The sequence below is a fragment of the Lutra lutra genome, chromosome 16 (assembly GCF_902655055.1).
Source record: "Lutra lutra chromosome 16, mLutLut1.2, whole genome shotgun sequence".
Classification (NCBI taxonomy): Eukaryota; Metazoa; Chordata; class Mammalia; order Carnivora; family Mustelidae; genus Lutra; species Lutra lutra.
In genome coordinates this window covers 41,224,529-41,242,844 of record NC_062293.1, presented here as the reverse complement: position 1 = coordinate 41,242,844, position 18,316 = coordinate 41,224,529, and the positions used below count along the sequence as shown (strand labels likewise).

The 18,316-nt window shown below is 56.0% G+C and overlaps 1 protein-coding gene across 2 annotated transcripts in view; it reads left to right on the top strand.

The window, feature by feature from the left end:
* RAB11FIP4 (RAB11 family interacting protein 4) overlaps positions 1–17,679 on the top strand; it is a 117,325-nt gene extending 99,646 nt beyond the window's left edge. For both annotated transcript variants that reach the window (XM_047707838.1, XM_047707839.1), the window contains 12 exons: positions 691–911; positions 2,362–2,556; positions 3,097–3,231; positions 3,581–3,616; positions 4,525–4,624; positions 4,908–5,011; positions 6,160–6,300; positions 7,725–7,806; positions 8,930–9,067; positions 9,164–9,322; positions 10,636–10,779; positions 11,832–17,679. In XM_047707838.1, coding sequence (XP_047563794.1) covers positions 691–911; positions 2,362–2,556; positions 3,097–3,231; positions 3,581–3,616; positions 4,525–4,624; positions 4,908–5,011; positions 6,160–6,300; positions 7,725–7,806; positions 8,930–9,067; positions 9,164–9,322; positions 10,636–10,779; positions 11,832–11,948 — 1,572 coding nt within the window. In that variant the 3' untranslated portion in view covers positions 11,949–17,679. The remainder of the gene's footprint in view (positions 1–690; positions 912–2,361; positions 2,557–3,096; positions 3,232–3,580; positions 3,617–4,524; positions 4,625–4,907; positions 5,012–6,159; positions 6,301–7,724; positions 7,807–8,929; positions 9,068–9,163; positions 9,323–10,635; positions 10,780–11,831) is intronic.
* The last annotated feature ends 637 nt before the right edge of the window (positions 17,680–18,316 follow it).

Sequence of the window (18,316 nt, the reverse complement as noted above, 5' to 3'; positions counted from 1 at the left end):
GAAGGTGAGGTTCCAGCAAGTATGTCTCGTGCTGACATTGGGCTGGGCCGTGCTGGGCACCGGGGACCACCCCCAAGCTCAGAATCGAAGGGCCCAGTGTTCTTACTCCCCAGCATGGCTGGGGTGGGCCCCAGCAGACTGCCTCTCCCAGGCTGAAGCCCCGTCTTATGGCCAGGATTCATTCGCTGAGGTCATCCTCCTGTGTGACACCGTTATCCTCTGAGATCCCATTGTCTTTCCCAATTTCGGGGGAGAACTGCGCTTCACAGAGGTCACCTGACACACCTGGAATCATGGCGGGCAGATTCCATGCTGTTCCAGCTCTGTTAGGTCGGGGTTGTCACTCTTGAGGGCCATTCTTTACAGCTCTGCCCTTAACTCCATCACAAAGCATTTGGTTACTTATGCAGACCGTGATGGGGACCCTGACGAGGCTGTCCAGGTGCCCTCAGCAATGTAGCCGGCCCCCTCTCCATAGATGGTTGTCCCCGGGGCTTCTGGCAGCTACTGTGAGAGGTCCCAGACAGATCACCTGCCAGGCATTCCTGTTCTCAAGGTCCTGGGGTCTGGGCCTCCCTGTCCCCCACCCTCTGCTGTTCCTGGCCCTGCTGACATCCTTGCGGTCTGATGAGGTGTGCTGGGCCCCAGGGAGCCAGTCTCACTCATTCTGTCCCTCTCTGTCTTTCCCAGGGCAGCGAGGTGCCAGGCCTGACCTTTGCTGATGGCGAGCTCCTCCCCAGGGACCCCGGCTTCTTTCCCGAGGACGAGGAGGAGGCTATGACACTGGCTCCACTCGAGGGCCCCCCCGAGTCAGACATGGACAGCCCCATGGAGAGCACCCAGAGCCTGGAGGGGTCAGTCGCTGAGGAGAAGGACGGAGGTCTCGGGGGCCTGTTCCTGCCAGAGGACAAGTGAGTCTGTCTGGAGCTCCAATTACTGGAAGGTGGTAGTCGAGGCCAGCCAGAGACTTGGGCAGGGAGGGGGTGTCAGTATCAGTTGAGCATATGAAATCATCAATTCTTCATCAGTTTTGACCTTAAAAAAAAAAAGACAATTTCACATACATTTTCTCAGTGCAGGGCCTGTCTGGGAGTCAGGCTGTTCTCGGGGGTCTTTGGAGTTGTTCGTCCATTTTGGGTCCTGGGAACAGTCTGTCAGTGGTACTGTGACCAGCCACCTAGGACAACTGGTCAGGGACCACAGACCTGTTGACCATCTGGCTAGCCATTTGCTACTTGGTCATTCACCTAGTTTTTTGGGACCAGTCACCAGGAGGCAGCCGGCTGGCCCGGTGGGGGCCGGTGGCCAAGAGTTTTAGTAAAATGTCTGGGAGAAAGACCAGAATCGCTCAAGGGCAGGGTGGGAGCATTACTGCTTCTGACTCCACTTGGTTGTCTGGTTTGGAGTGTGGAAGCCTAGTAGGTCGGAGAGACCGTCTCTTAGGAGTGATGATACGCAGACACGACCTCACAACAACTAAAGGGAATATCTGTTCCTTCTCAGGTTGTAGACAGGGCTCAGCCCGCCCCGACACAGTCACAGGCCATGAGGGGGTCACCCCGAGAGCCTTAGGGTCTCTGACCCATGTTCTTTGCAGCGAGGCTTCTTTGGACTAGAAGCCGCCTCCATAGATCAGGAGGAGCGCCTCCCCTGGTAGCTCGCGGTTATTTCTTTTAAAACTTCATTTCTTTAAAAAAAAACCTTCATTTCTTATTAGAGTCCAGGTCAATTAAACAGAACCTGAAAAAGGTTGGAACGGGAGAATGGAGGGGAATAACTGAGCTAGTTCTCATCCCACCACGCAGCCCCCAGCCCCATGACCACGGAAACAGTTCCATGCCCTACTTTTCCTTATTCTGTAAATACCTTTTACTTTCTCCAGCTTGAGTTTTTACATGGAACTTTTAATTCATGCTTATTTTTCCATATTATTGCTAGTATTATTTACAGACTTTCAACAGTTAGATAACCTATAATTTGATAGTTTAATTTCCTAATCCATATTCTAATTTTGCAACGGCAACTTACTCATTTAATGTGCTAATATTAGCAGTATAGAGTGTATCATTTTATACTGTATATGTTATGATAATTTATTGTGACTCAGTGTAGAGAACCCATTAGGTGGTAAGCAGTGTTCTGCTATTCTGGTTTGGACGTCTCTTGTGTAGAAACCATTTCTGTGGTGAGGTGTTTCCCTTAGGATGAAGTCCCCCAAGTGTATTACCAGGTTGAAAAGCAAAAACTTGATCAGGCTTCCGATCTCTGGGGCGCCGACTGACCTCCCAGAAGGCTGGTGGGTTTCTCCAGCATGGGCTGTGAATAGGGTTGTGTTACCAGCCAGCCTTCTCTGACACCCAGGTCCCTGGGCCATACTCCGTCCATGACCACGTCAGACCTCTCCACACACTCCACCACCTCGCTCATCAGCAATGAGGAGCAGTTTGAAGACTATGGGGAGGGGGACGACGTGGACTGTGCCCCCAGCAGCCCCTGCCCCGATGATGAGACCAGGACCAATGTCTACTCGGACCTGGGATCTTCAGTGTCTTCCAGGTGGCCCCGGGGTCTGGAATGGCATTTGGGGTACAAGGAGAAGTGGCAGAACCAACCCAACCTCGTCCCAGGGGTGTTCAGAGGGCAGAGTCCTAAGCTGCATGGGTTCTGCTCCCAGGGTTTGGGGGTGCTGCCTCTGCACGCTGGTTGGGGATCTAGAGTTCCTTCTCCCTCCTCCTATCTTGAGGAGGAAACAGAATAAACCCACCTGGGAGGCTGCAGACTCGGGGGTCTTCTTTGTCTTGCTTCCTAGGAGAACCTTGGGGTTGAAGGATTCTTCTTGGTGACACATATACCTAGTCATTGCTTACTCTGCCTGTAGCTCTCAGTTGCCATATCTGTGAAATGGGCTTCTCATTCATTGGCTTGTCAGAGTATTAAGGGAAGGAAGATCTATTGCTGTATTTCTACTTCCTCTGCCCCTAAATGCACACACACTAGGGTCACCAGTAGCGAAATCCGGTAAAGCAAGCTCAGGAGGATGGGGTGAGGCTGCAGACTGGAGAGCAGGGCATGATTTCCTTCTCTCTCCTGATTCAGCGCGGGGCAGACTCCTAGGAAAATGCGCCACACCTACAACAGCGAATTGCTGGATGTTTACTGCTCTCAGTGTTGCAAGAAAATCAACCTGCTGAATGACCTGGAAGCCCGACTGAAAAACCTGAAGGCCAACAGGTGGGGCCCCAGGAGCCAGCCGAGGGATGGGAGGCCAGGACTAGGTGGGGCGGTGGGGGGGTACCCAGCAGGGGAAGCCGCAGGCGAGGTGGCCCCCCTATGTCTGGGCAATGAGAGCACTGTCAGAGGAGGATTGACCCTGGGGAGCTTGCATTTTTCTGTGACAGGGAGGTCGGGGTGCTTCTAGTTGGGACCAAAGCTGATGGGTGAATTCCCTGCTGGGGGTGGGACAGAGCCCTGTACTGCACTTCGGTGGTCTTGCAGGCAAGGTATAGTAAGCGATGGGCTGGAGCCCCTTCTGTTCAATGACTGTCCTCTCTTTATATATACATTCTCTCTCTCTCTGTAGCCCTAACAGGAAGATCTCTAGCACAGCCTTCGGACGGTAAGGCCCCCCTTGGGAGGAGGGGTTGAATGCTGTCTCCCTTAACTATGTTCCTATTGCCGGGGCCGCCAGCTGAGCGCCCAGAGGGGAATGAAGAATCCCAGAAGTGCAGGCCAAGTGGCTGGAAGAGGTCTACTTCTGAAAAAGAAGGGCCCCACTCCTCCCGCCCCCACACTTTGCGCCTTCTGGCGCTGGACCAGTTGGCCTCTCCCCAGCCCCTGGCTGTTTCAGCTTTAGGCGGGCACATCGGGGATGCCCCGAGAGACCCAGCCCATTTCCCAGCCCTTGGTGGCCCTCTCCACACTCGGGGGCCAGCAGCTGGGCCAGCACCTCCCAGGGCTCCCGCTCACAGAGATTGGACAGCAGGTGCCCCATTGGAACTGGTCACGTGGCTCCAGGTTAGAGTCTGCGCAGCTGACCTCCGGGCACTTCCAGAATCCCACTCTGGATCTCAGGATCCATGCCGTCCCACAGACTGGGCTGGGTCCACGCCTGGGGTTTTGGGAGCTGCTGGCGGTAAGCACCCAGGCTCTGGCTCGGGAGCAGGGCTGGGACAGGAGAGCCTGCTGGTAGAGACGCTGGCTGCTGCCTGGCAGGGAGTGGGAAGTGGGAGCCCTTGGAGGATGGGAGCTGGGTTTTGCTTCCGGCAGGAGTTCCCCAGGCACATGTTTTCGGTTTGCAGACCCACCCGGCCCACTGCCCTGCCCAGTCTGTGTGGGCCTCCTTCCCTCTGCCCTCAACCAGGGTCCCCAGGGATGCAGCAGAGCCGATTTGAAGGAGGGGATTGAGTCTTGGGGGGAGGCCTCAGGAGGACCCCGTACAGTGGCCTTTGCAGCCCCCTGCTCCTCCTTCACCCCTGCAGTCCCCAGAGGGCTGGCCTCTGTAGCCCACCTCCCTCCTTCCCACAGGCAGCTCATGCATAGCAGCAACTTCAGTAGCAGTGATGGCAGCACTGAGGACCTGTTCCGGGACAGCATTGACTCCTGTGACAATGACATCACAGAGAAGGTGGGTCCTGGGAGGCTGGAGGACGGGCTTCATGTGTGCGTGCTCTCTGGGGGTCGTGAGGAGGGTGCCCACAGCTCTCTGGGGGTCTGGGAGGTGGAGACCCTGTCCTCGCTGCAGGAGGTGGGGAAAGGCAGCCCTGATAATGTGGGCACATATGCCCACACCCTCCCCACCCTCCATATGCAGTCCCCTGGGGGCCTGACCATCCATGCCACGGTTTCTGCTGCTCCGTCCTGTGGGCTCAGGGGTCTCCTCCTCCCCCACAACTGCCTCCCTTTTGCAGGTGAGCTTCCTGGAAAAGAAGGTGACCGAACTGGAGAATGACAGCCTAACCAACGGGGACCTGAAAAGCAAGCTGAAGCAGGAGAACACGCAGCTGGTGCACAGGTCGGGTCAGGGGGCTTGCTCAGGGGGCTCTGGCTGTGACTCGGGAGCAGTTGTTGGTCTCTGTTGTGAGGGCCCCTGAGAAAAGCTGGGGAGGTCACCCGCATGTCTTGTCCCTCCCCTCTAGATTTGTGATGCATCAGCCCCTTGCTATGTGGCCCTGCCCCTGCAGGTACCCCAGAACTGGTCTCTGGGGACTCAGAAATGGGTTGGAGCTTGACCTTGACACCCAGGTGTGCAGCCCCGGGGTGGGCAGGAGTTGGGATCCACTCTATTTCTCTGACCGACAATGAGGAGTGTCTGATCCCCACCCCCCAACCATCTGGGGATAGGCTGTGCAGAGGGAGATGGCTGGTGTGAGTTGGGGGCTTGCACCTGCTGCTGGTGGAAGGGCCCGGGCTTCACTGCCCCCTACCCACCCCACCCCGGGGAGGCCCACTCACCGTGACTGCAGCGAGGTAGCACATATAGAGTGTAGTAGTCCTCACAGGATGGCATGACACTTGGTAAAATGATCCCCAGCGGGGCTCTGGTCCTCAACCTTGTAGGGTCCAAGGATGGGTTCTCCTGGACACCCCAGAAGGTCAGCCTCCTAGAGGAACTATTACCAGTGAAATGTATGCTAGACTGCTCCATTAGCTAGGCTGCCGGTGGGACCCAGCCCTATCCTGGGTCTGGCACACTCAAGGCCACTATCAAAAGACTTGTCTGTTTTTGGAATCAAGGCAGCCAGTCGCTGACTTCTTGTCAGAGGGCAGTGGCCAGGAAGGAGGAGAGCAGAAAGAGGAGCAGGGGTCCCAGGGTCTGCTTCATGCAGCCAGGACGAGGCCTGCCATAATTCCCCATGCCTGGCCTGGGAATGCCACCTTCCCCGTGCAGCCTTGCTCCCCTCTGGACCAACCGCCAGCTCCTCCCCTGGGTGGTGAACTTGGCCTGTCCACCTCCCCTTCTGTGATGTGGTGTCCCAAAGTCATGTCAGCGAAGCTGCCAACCCCCAGGCCTGGAAAATAGGCCTCCACTTCCCACAGTGGGGCTGTTACTGAGCCGGGGTCTTGGGGCCAGGGGCTCCCAGAGTCACAGCCAAGGTTGGGGTGGGAAGACAGCAGCCATGAGAGCTGGCGCTGGACCAGAGTCTGCCCTCCCCTCCACAGGGTGCACGAGCTGGAGGAGATGGTGAAGGATCAGGAGACCATGGCCGAGCAGGCCCTGGAGGAGGAGGCGCGGCGGCACCGAGAGGCCTACAGCAAGCTGGAGAGGGAGAAGAGCACGGAGATCGAGCTGCTCAACACCAGGTGGGCCTCTGCCCGGAGCAGGCTGGCGCACAGGACAGGGCCTCTCCCCAGAGCCCTCTGCCCTCCCACGAGCCCTCCAGTCCTTGTGCAGGCCTGGGGCAGGCACTATCCCCATCATGGAGATCGGAACACAGCCTGAAAGACACAGAGCCTGAAAGGAGGCTCCCTGTTCTGACAGTTCTCCTCTTGATAGCTGAGCACCTGGACGTGTTTCCCTGGAAGTACATAACAGAACCTTTGTAGTCCCACTTTCACACCAGGTACAACTGGAAACAGCACAAGCTGTCAAGACAACAGGTGGAAAAACGTCTTTCCCCTTGTCCTGGGCTAGGTCTGATGTCCAGGCTCGGAGCTCCCCCTGCTGTCAGATTCTCCCTGACCCCGAACACTTGGGTGCATTGACCCCGGGCCCCAGGGGCCAAGGTGAATGGAAAAGCAGGGCCTGGTTTCCTCGGGGCTTCTGAGCTGCAGGGATAGCTGCTGGAAGCTGAGGCTGGTAGAGAGAGAGGAGTAATGACCTGGGAATCTGGGTTGGTCACTCTTTAGCTCCATGACTTTGGACTACCATGTCCTTTCCTGGGCCTCTGTTTCCCCATCTCTCATCCCTCCCTCCCGGCCCACCAGAGTGACCTGAAGGCAGGTGAGTCAGGTCCCCGTGGCCCTCACTAATGAGTCAGGCCGGTGAGGCCCCCTGGAGGCCACCTGGATCCCTGGCAGGGAGGACACCTGCCCCTGTGCTCCTAGGGAGCCCTGGGGAGCCCAGAGGGCAATGGAGGCCTGGAAGCCATTGCTCTAGGAAAGAAGGAACAAGTGCAAAGGAGAGGGAATGTTCTGTAGGGATCAGTGGCAGAAATGACCCCTCCCTGTTCCGTTGCCATTGACATAACAACTTCGGGCCCCCTTCTCAGGTCATTACTATGACCTGGGTACCTGGGCTGTGTCTCCCCGTGGAATCCCATTAGCATGGCCCCCCATGAACACTGACACAGAGGATTACGACCGTCAGAATCTATGTCTGTGGGTATGCAGAGGCAGCTGCTGGCAGGCCAAGCAAAGAGCCTGGGAGGCAATGCCAGGGGGAGAAAGACAAGCAAATACTGTTCCTCTCTGAGTGTGAGTTCTAACAGGAAGGCCCAGCCACAGCCAGCCACAGGAGGACTTTCTCTCTGTTTAGCAGAAAAACATCCCCTGTGTTGTTTCAGGCTCCGAGGACACATGCAGAAAGAATCCTGCGTTCTTACTCACAGATGAGTGTTTTCTTTTATCAGAAACATAAGGATGGTCATTCAGTGTCTTTACCATTTGCCTTGGGTGACAGGAAGCTCTTATTTGCTCTCTGTTGCTTCCTGGTACCTTCCCTTGTCCAGGCAGCAGGGAATCGCCGCAAATTGTCGATCTATTCTAAGCCCCTCTCTTTTCCCCAGGGTGCAGCAGCTAGAGGAGGAAAATGCTGAGCTCAGAACAACAGTGACCCGGCTCAAGGCACAGACGGAGAAGCTGGACGAGGTGAGCGGCAGGTCTGGGTGTCTCAGACTTGGGTCTTTTATTGTTCTTTTTAAGATTTTATTTATTTTATATGACAGAGAGACACAGCGAGAGAGGGAACACAAGCAGGGGCAGAGGGAGAGGGAGAAGCAGGCTTCCCGCTGAGCAGGGAGCCTGACGCGGGGCTCGATCCCAGGACCCTGGGACCTGAGCTGAAGGCAGATGCTTAACACTTAACAACTGAGCCACCCAGGTGCCTGCGCCTTCTTGAGCTGAATCCCCAGAGAAGCAATGTTGGTCACAAAGGCCTTCAGTTGCTAGTTTCTGGAATTCTAGCAGAATTGCCCTAACAACAGCAACAACAGGCAATAAAATATGAATAGTAATTTGCCTTTCTATATTTTTGATTTTCCAAGTTTTTTTTTTTTTAAGATTGATTGAACGATTGATTTGACAGACAGAGATCACAAGTAGGCAGAGAGGCAGGCAGAGAGCCGGCAGGGCGGGCAGGCCCACTGAGCAGAGAGCCCGATGTGGGGCTCGATCCCAGGACCCTGAGATCATGACCTGAGCCCAAGGCAGAGGCTTAACCCACTGAGCCACCCAGGCACCCTCCAAGTTTATTTTTTAGAGTGAATGTAATAAACAATAAAAAAGAGAGAAGGAGGTTAGCTTCTGTTTGGCCACCCTGATTCAGGTTTCTTCTGCCACCACTGAAGGACGTCAGAGGCCTGGCATTTTTTCAGCTGTGTTTCTAGAATCCTAAGGGACCTGGCTGTTTCTTTCTTTTTCTTTCTTTCTTTTTTTTAAGATTCTATTTATTTATTTGACAGAGATCACAAATAGGCAGAGAGGCAGGCAGACAGAGGCAGAGAGAGAAGCAGGCTCCCTGCCGAGCAGAGAGCCGGATGTGGGGCTTGATTCCAGGACCCTGAGATCATGACCTGAACTGAAGGCAGAGGCTTAACCCACTGAGCCACCCAGGCACCCCCTGGCTATTTCTTTAAGCCGTGACTCCAAGGGCTCTGTGCCTGCGGCTGACACAGATCCCCACTGAGTCCCCAGGGCATAGGGAACCTCTCTGGGACTGCTCTGCCCTGACCCGGTCACCCTCCCCACACACACCCCCGGCCCCCCACTCCAGGAGCGGCAGCGCATGTCTGACCGGCTGGAAGACACGAGCCTGCGGCTCAAGGATGAGACTGACCTGTACAAGCGCATGATGGACAAGCTGCGGCAGAACCGCCTAGAGTTTCAAAAGGAACGGGAGGCGACGCAGGAGGTGGGTCCCGGGCCGGGGTTGGGGGGTGGCGGTGGGGAACGCCAGGGCTCGCTCCCACCGGCCCCGCCACCGCCAACCTGCCTGTCTCCCACACAGCTCATTGAGGACTTGCGGAAGGAGCTGGAGCACCTGCAGATGTACAAGCTGGACTGTGAGCGACCGGGCAGGGGTCGCAGCTCGTCCTCCGGCCTGGGCGAGTTCAGCGCCAGGGCCCGCGAGGTGGAGCTGGAGCATGAGGTCAAGCGGCTCAAGCAGGTGGGCGCCAGGCAGCCTTCCATCCCCACGGGCTGGGTCTCCCCAGAGGGGCCGAGAGCTGCAGCACCACCTTTCCCCGGCTGGCAGGGCTGCTCAGGCCCAACTTGCTGCTCAGCAAGGCGGCTTCCCTCCCGGCTGCGTCTCCTACAAGCCCCAGGGCCTTTGCTTGGACACCGCTCTGCTCTCCTTGGTGATGGGGGGAGAGTGAGACTTTACCCAGTTACGGATTGGTGTCTTGCTGTGTTGGCTCCTCCCAGAAGCAGACCCCGAGCCCAGGGTTCCATTTCTTTTTTTTTTTTTAAGATTTATTTATTTATTTATTTATTTGACAGACAGATCACAAGTAGGCTGAGAGGCAGGCAGAGAGAGAGAGGAGGAAGCAGGCTCCCTGCTGAGCAGAGAGCCCGATGTGGGGCTTGATCCCAGGACCCTGGGATCATGACCTGAGCCGAAGGCAGAGGCTTTAACCCACTGAGCCACCCAGGCGCCCCCAGGGTTCCATTTCAAATAACTCCTGGGAGCAGTCCCGTGATCGGAGACCAGCTGGGGGAAGTGGGATCAGTGGGAGGCAGAGACCAAGCGAGGGCGTGCTGGTGAGTGAAGCCCCCACTCCGCAGCCTGACCCTGGGGGTAGGGAACTGCTCTAAGTTACACCCCTGAATCGGCCTTTCCTGCACCCCACAGCAATCCTAAAACCCCAGCCCTTCCTCGTTCATGACAGGATGTCCAAAGTCCCAGGTGTGAGCACTTAGGAGACTTTGGGCAAACGCTAGCATGTGGTGTCGGCCCATGGGGTCTGGGCAGGGCACGGTGGGGCCACCTGCACTCAGGAGGAAAGGTGCCCCTGGAAAGAGTTCTCCCGGAGCAGGATTCCTGAACCTAGCTACGTACGGAAGGAGCCTAGATCCGGCCTGCTGGCCCAGAGACCCCAGAGCCTCACTCTTTACAGAGGGCCGCTGTTGGAAAAGGAGCCACCCGGTGGGCCATGTCCCCACGTGGGGCATCAGGAGCTCCTCTTCTGGCTCATCCTCCCCCAGGGAGGAAGCGTAGACAGGAGCCCTGCCCCTGTCTGGAAATGTAGTTCCCCTGAGCAAGCCTGTAACTCCTCCTCAGGACCCTATGACCTCCCAAGATCCAGACCTCCACCCTAAGCCTGGCAGAGGCCGCATCATGTATAGGCTTCTTGAGCTGGCCATGACACACACAAGGAGAGGGTACTGGTAGCAGTCTGGAGACAGTGAGTGCCAAGAAATGGGTTCTGGCGGGTTCTGGATGCTTCTGGGAGTTGATGTTGCCTTTGTCCTCCTGCACAGGAGAATCATAAGCTGCGGGATCAGAATGATGACTTGAATGGACAGATCTTGAGCCTCAGCCTCTATGAAGCAAAGAACCTCTTTGCCACCCAGACCAAAGCCCAGTCTCTGGCTGCAGAAATAGACACAGCCTCTCGTGATGAGGTAATGTGCCCGTTCCTTCTTCCTTTGGCGCCTCGGCCCCTCCTCTGTGAGTCCTCTCCCATTCCTGTGTGCTGTGATGATAAGCCCCAGGCCATCCCGAGCAGGAAAAGCAGCCCAGAGCCTGTAGGTGGAGCTGTGTCAGTTCTGGTGTCCTGCACGTGCTGGGAGAAGCCGGGGTTTGGGAACAGAGTGGAGTTTGAGTCTTTGCTCCACCAGAAGCATGCCGTGGATCAGCAGACTTGCTTCCATCAGCAGGTAGTGTGGAGAGGCTAGAATTCCTCTCCCTCAAGCCAAGAGGGGAAGGACCCTGGCCTTTCCTGAGCAGCTGCCTGTCTGTATCTTCTGACAACTGGAAGGCTTTCTGGGTGCTTCCATGATGCAGATTGGGGAACCAGGACACAAGATCACCCAGCCTGGGAGTGAAGGACCCAGGTCTCCAGAACCGAAGTCCATCCTTTCTGCCCTACTAGGGTGTGGTTACAAAGGCCCAGGCCTCCAGATTGCCCTGGTTACATTTTAACATCAATTGGAAGAAGTCCCTAAACCACCTAACCCCGTGCTTAGGACACAGAGCTAAGAGCCCATCCCTAGTCTCGGGGGGCTCCCGCCTGGAGGCAGAACCAACATTTTCTCCTAAAGGACACATCAGGAATGGACCCACACAGGCGGGGCTGGGGTGGTGACAGGGCCATTCCAGGTAGAGGAAACAGCCAGAAGCCGTAGGAGTCTTAGGGCCCTGGGACTTGGGATGTCGTTCTTGATCATAAATGTCTTTGGCCAGTGTCCTCAGCCTGTCCCACTTGGGTCCCTCCACAGACCACCTGGGGTTGGGGCCTGGGCAGGTGCACAGCTCACACTCCTCAGGTGTGAGCGGCTGCTGCTTTAGCTGGTTCCAGCGGCTGAGTGCCAAGGTTGGTCCTGGGGCCTGCCTTGCCCAGGGTCTCCTGAGCCCCTTGGTTGTCGGGCACTGGCTCGCATGTGAGCTGACAATCAGCTACCTCTGCACCAGAGCCCGGGCCTGGCCTCTGACCTACATCTCCCATTCCCTCCAGCTCATGGAAGCCCTGAAGGAGCAGGAGGAGATCAACTTCCGGCTGAGGCAGTACATGGACAAGATAATCCTCGCCATCCTGGACCACAACCCCTCCATCCTTGAGATCAAACACTGAGACAAGGGCTGGCTGCAGAGCAGCCTTGGGGACTCAGACCCCCGGACCCTGGGACCAAGGGGCAGACCCTGCTTGGGGATGCAGCCCAAGCCGGGCCACACACGCACTCGCGCACGCGTGCGCACACACACACACACACACAAACACACACACACACACACACACACACACACTGTAAATGTATCTCCGGCCACCACGTCATGTGTACTGGTGTGTATGTGGGGGAAGCCGTGCACACAGCAAGGGGTGAGCGTGGGGCCGTGGGTGTGACATCTGTGCCCTTCCTGTCCCTTCATTCTGTGGCCTGTCTGCAGGGGCAGAGGGTCCAGGATGTGGGAGGGGCAAGGTCTGCGATCGGGAGTTACTGTAATAACAAGAACTGGAAGATGGCGTCTCAGATACTGGACAAAAATGATTCTACCTCTGGGGAGGAGGATTAAAACATGCTCTAGTGAGACAAGCTCTTTCACACCAGTCCCCGTTCCCTCTGGGAGTGGGAGCCGATGTCTGATCTTTTTCAGGAACTCGAATGCCCGACGACTACATCCTCCCCAACCTTTGACCACCTTTGAAGCCTAGGTGCTCAGGCCCTCCCAGAGCCCCCTCCCCAGCTGGCAGCCCCCACGATCCTTGGGCACTGTGTGTCCAAAGGACTCAGGCCTGCAGAGGCCCAGGTAGCGTGGGGCGACCTTCATTCCAAGAGTTCTTGGTATTTTTAGAGTTCCCCGTATACCTCCCCATCCCCACTTACCTACCTCTTTCTTTTTTTGTTTTTAAGACCGTGAAAAATAAGCAGCATTTAACTTGGGTGTACAATGAAGGGATTCAAAGGAAGGAGCCGGGGGACACCAGGGGGGTCTACAGTACATGTTGGCATGGGCCATCCAGAGACCTGCTTTTCAGGGAGGAGCACGCTCACACCCCTGTTCGTTTCCTTCCTGCTGCTGCATCCTAGGAAAAGCGAAGCACGGGAGGGACTGTTTCCATGGCATCGGTGGGCGGGGAGTGGACCTTCCTTGCTGCCCAGCTCCCTGGTCTCCACAAGGCCTGGGGATTCTGAGCTCTGGGCTTGGCACAGCTGGGTGTCCCCCACCCCCGACCCCGGGTCCCAGCTTTTAGAAACACTCTTGCATTCCGTTCTCAGCCCTGCGAGGTGTGCTGGTGAGAGACACAGTTGGACGTTGCATGGAAACCTTAACCTTCCATCCTCAGTGGCACGTGGGGGAAAGGTACCCTCTGGATTTTTAATGCGATCTTTGGTCTTGGGCAGCTGGGAGTACATAGGGTACTTTGAGTTTTCCCATTTGTCTCAGTGGTACATGGCTTGTGATTCGTTTCCTTAATCCGAGTATGTATAAATATGTATGGTCTTAATTTTCCCCTGCAGTTTCTTGTTGTCTTCAGCAATTCTGGTGGAAAAAGGAAGGTCTGGGCATGTTGGGGAGAGGCCTTGAGGGGTGTTTTCAGAGAAGAGAGGACAGTAGAGGGTGGAGAGGGGCTTGGGGACTGGGGGATGAATGTTTCCTGTTCACAAAGGCAGGACCGGTCTTTACTCCGTGCCGGTCAGCTTCTGCTGCTGTTGGATCGCGTGGTTTCTCTCTAAGCCCATGTGTGGGCTTTGTTTCACGCCACAGATAATGGGGCTGCGTTGGTCTGATTCAGGACTTTGGGGTCACTCACCCCAAGAAAACTAGGGCATTCAGTGTTCTGAGAGTGTCTCAAGCCCGTAGGACACTGGTGTCCTTGGGCACCTCCTCGGGTCCTAGAAGCAGCAGCAGCAGTAGAAAGCAGGAGTAGGTCTCTTGAGAATTTGCTAAGAGGCAGGAATGGCCCCCAACTAAAGGAAAGGAAAGAAGACGTATCATGACTTGGCTTTAGTCTGGATTTTCCACTGGAAGGAGTCCTAGGGCGGTCAGCCGCATCAAGGTCCTGGTGCATGCAGGATTCGCCCCAGGGATGAGCATTTTATATGTAAAACTTTCTGTGCCCTTTAGCTGCACTGATATGGAATTCCAGAGAAGGCCCCAGAGGCCTGGATTATGCAGTCACTATGGGGATGGGAATTTCTGCTTTTGGAAAAGGGGGTGGAAAGCCATCAACTTGCAATGTTTTGCTGCCCCCTTCCTGAAGGGGGCGCTTTGGCAGTGGCCTTCCTAAGGAAGCCTGAGTCTGAAAGGCCCCTAGGGACCGTCCTGGTGCTGGCCTTGGGGTCTCTGGAAGAGGGCTGACTTTAAAGTGAGGCGAAACTCCACATCTTCACCCAGGCGTCACCCATCCAACCTTCTTCAGCCGAAGTTGTCTTATGAAACCTAGGCTGTCATTCCAGTTGGTGTTTGTAAGTGCTCTTCCGCGAGTGAGAGCTAGTCCACGGGAGGCCCATGCCCCGGTGTCCCAGCCCACGGCCCCCAGCGAGGGTACCCAGAGGTACTAACTCTGGGAGCAGGTGCGGCAGACCCCGCCCCCTTCCTGGGCTGCCCCCCTCCTTTGTCTGTTGTCTAGTTGGGAGGTCTGCCGCAGCTGCCAGGTAGTACCCACAATGCCCCACTTGGTGTGCATTACAGGCGAACAGAACAGACCTCCCAGGAGTTGTTCTGTTCCACGCAGTACTTGGGACACGTCTGAAATGGAGAGATTTTAAAAATTCTGATAACCTGGGCCGAACTCCCAGAGGTTCAGTGTCATTGGTGTGGAGTGTGGCCTGGGGCTGTTGGAATGTTTAAAGAACTCCCCAGACGATTATAACTTAACTGAGTCCCCGAGGTGTGATTTGTTTTTGTTTGTTTGTTTTTGCTAAACCAGGCAACTCTACCAAGTAGGGATTAGTAGTAACTCTTCCGAAGTTGTGAGGTGTTTCGGGGGCACCCAGAGGGGGTCCTGCAACAGACCCACATTTTACACGGCACTTGACTATCCTTAATTCAACGGGAAGCCAAACAATTTGCAGAATCAGTGAGTGAGCTTTATAAAGTTCTAGTAAAAAAAAAAAAAAAAAAAAGTACATATTTTTAAAATTTGAATTGGCCAAGTTAGACATATTATTTTAAGCTTGAAGATTCTTTGAGAATTGTCAGAGGGAAATTCCTTTATTTTGACTTTTTTTCTCACTTACTACAAAAACAGAGCCCAAGAACCTCCCAAAGCACTTGGACCGGAAACAGTGGTTTTCAGCTTGGGCTGCGCAGTGGGATAACCTGGGAAGATTTTCGAAATTCTGCTGACTGGCCTGAACCGGCCACCACCCCACCCCAAGATTCCAATTTAATTGGCGTGGGTGTGGCCCAGGCATCCAGATATTTAAAGAGCTCCCCAGGCCATGCTGATGTGTAACCCAAGGTGGAGACTAGAATGTTCCTTGTCGGGTGGAGAAAAGGGGTGGAACTGGCTGCAGGGTTTGTTAATCCAGATGCTACCTTAATGGTGGGGGTGTCGGTGGTGGCTTTGATGGGTGGTGAGAAGTGAGCAGATCCCTCACCCCAGCATGGGAGGCCAGATGCCTTCAGGAACTGGCGTATCCAGCTGTTTTCCGCAGCCTGGGGGTAAGCAAACCTGAGTGGGCAGGTCTCTCCCTGGTGCCTATGGAATCGCGCATGGGCCCATTCTGGAGTCAGGGGTCAGGAAGGGCTGTACCCATGACGACAGCCCCAGAAACAGTCCTCTACTTGCACAGCCTAGCAGGAGGGGATGCTTGCTGGCTTTGTGGGGTTTATCTCTGATCCGTTTTCAGGCTGGGTGGACGAGCGTCCCCCCAGCTCTTCCACTGTTAGTAACCAAACCAGCATCCCGGCTTATGTTCTGGAGGCTCTGGGGCCCTCATCTGCTGGCAAGTCTGGTTCCTGACCCCATCAGGTCTGGCAGTCAGGGGGTGTAGATGCTTCCGTTCCAATAAGGGGCTTCATAACCAGCAGAAACCTGCAGGGGCCAGTGGGGCCTGGTGGCTCAGTGAGGAATTAAGCCACTTTTTGTGCTCTGTGGCTCTGTGTGTTCAAAGCAGTAGCAAATTTAAACCCAAAAGCCAGGGAAGTTTGGGGATGGTCACCATGCCAAGGAAATGACTATTTGCCTGGCAGGTCCACAGTGACTCTGAAAACACTGGGGAGGGTTTTAGGTTGAGGACTTCAGTGCTGGCATCCCCCCCACCAGCCGTGCCTGCTGAGGGGGCTGTAAGCCAGAGGGGCCACATACCCCCCATGTGACTTCAGGTTCCTTCCCTTGACGCGCTGACCTTAGGGACCTTCTGGGCCTGCCCTAGCCTCGTGGCAGAACAGCTCTAAGGCCCTTCTGCCACACTCTGCTGCCTACCCAAGAAAATCAGCCGCCTTCTGGAAAGGCTTCTAAAAGCATAGACCCTGGTGAAGTGTGATGTCATAGGTCACTCTGATCTTTTAGGCTCCTCCTCTCTCCCCGGGACTGTAGGGGGAGGGCTATCTGCCGTGAGCCGAGGGTGGCTGAGAATGGCAGGGCCATGGCCGCCCATGCAGGCTGCTACCTGGGGGAGACTGTGCCTCCTGCCGGGCCCCTGTGGAGGGGGAACCTCACCTCCTGCCAGGCCCCACTGCTTTGCTGTGCTGCACAGACCTTGTTTTGTCTGCATGGTTTGGGGTCGTCGTCCTTGTGCCTTTTTTCTTCCCTGTCGCCACTGTACAGGAGTTTCCATGTCCCCACTGCCCCTTTTCTACATCCTCTCTTTTCCTCTGGTCCTTCCCAAGCTCTGTAAATGTGTACATAGTGCCTCCACGGCGCCCAGAGTGCTCCTGGGCCAGCCCCCCCCCCGCCCCCCTCACACTGATCCACTCCGAGAGGCTCAGCCTTCCCCTCTGCTCGCTCCACCTTGCAGACTCGGTAACTTTGTACAGAACTCTTTTCATTATGGTCTTAGCTTCCAGGGCTTGGACCCACTTAACGCCTCCACCCCTGGCACCCCCGTGTGGCCCACCACTAGTTTAGAAGCCTTGCACACCAGAAAAGGGTAACTTTGTGTAACACACCTTCTCCCCCAAACTTCTTCCTGTATTGGTGTCAATACTTCTAGAAAGCAGGGCGCCCCTTCCTCTCTGCGGGTCTGCGGGTCTGCAGCAGTGTCCCTGGCCCCGGGGCTGGGAAACTCCCACAGGGGGGCTCCCAGTGCTTGGCATTCAGCCGCCTTCAGGATCACGGCTGCCTGATGTCTCGAACAGCCTTGGACTCCAAGTGGGCAGAAAGAAGAGGTGTCTGGCTGCTGCTCTGGCCGGTCACTAACAACAGCCGAGCTCTTCCTCCTCTGCCCAAGGTGCTCAGACCCGAGTGCCATTAATTCCCCCACTGCCGGGCTGCTGGCTGCACTGCCGGGGGGGACCTTGTTGAGGTCTCGCTCTCGGCCTGCCAGCTCCCTCCATCCCAGCTCTTCCTGCTCTCTTGGCTAGGTTCCTGGGGCCCAGACTGGATAAGGTGCACATGTGGCCTCGTGCCCAAGGGTTGGTTAGACAAGCTTTGACTCTATGGGATTCTCCCTGAGTCTCACCCCAGGAGCCTCCATCTGGAAGCAGGCTTAGCTCTGGCTCTGGGGCAAGATATCCACTCCCAGGGGAAGGGGGAGGGGGAAGGCCCAAAGCTTCCCCCCCCCCCCGCCCGCCGGGGGCCTCGAGCTCTCTGCCCACTACCTGCTTCTAGCCAAAAAGGAGCAGGCTCTCAGAGGCAGTCTCCTTCAGGAACTCTAATGTACAGACCAAGGTGTAAATAAACAGTTTGCTTTTCCTGCCTGACTTGATGGTGTGTTTCTGTGGTTGGGGGAGGGAGGGAGGGCGGAAGAGGGGAGACCTGGTTCCAGGGCTCCTGGGCACACACCAGCTTCTTAGGAAGAGCAGGCCCTATCCAGCATCCCAGGGTGGCTAGTGCTGTCCTCCAGGAGCAGGGGGTCACCCCACAGACCCTCATTTTGGCCCACTGTCCCTAGGAGAGGAGATGGGGATCCCAGAGGCCCTGGTAACACCAGCATGTCCATCCCCAGAGCTTATCTTCACCGCAACCACGTCCCCTTTCCCAGCAAGGGCCTGCTGGGGGGCCTCACCTTGCTCTAGTCACTCTAATGAGTCTCCAGGGCCATCTTCCTCCATGTCCGCAACTGTGACTCCCCTGGGTCACGGGCCCAAGTCCTTCCCTCAAACCTGGTTTCAGACTGACCTGACAGCACTAGTCCTACTAAGCTCAGGAGCATTGATGTAGAGAGGTAGAGAGGCCCAGACCCCCAGCTTTCTGCCTTTAGTCTGCCCCTTACTCTTAATCTGGGATTCCAGGGGTGGGGAGGGGATTCACAGATGGTCCAGGCCCAGCACCTGGAGAGGAGTCTGCTCTCCCTGTCGGCCCAGACCCCCAGGACAAGCATGACCAGGTCC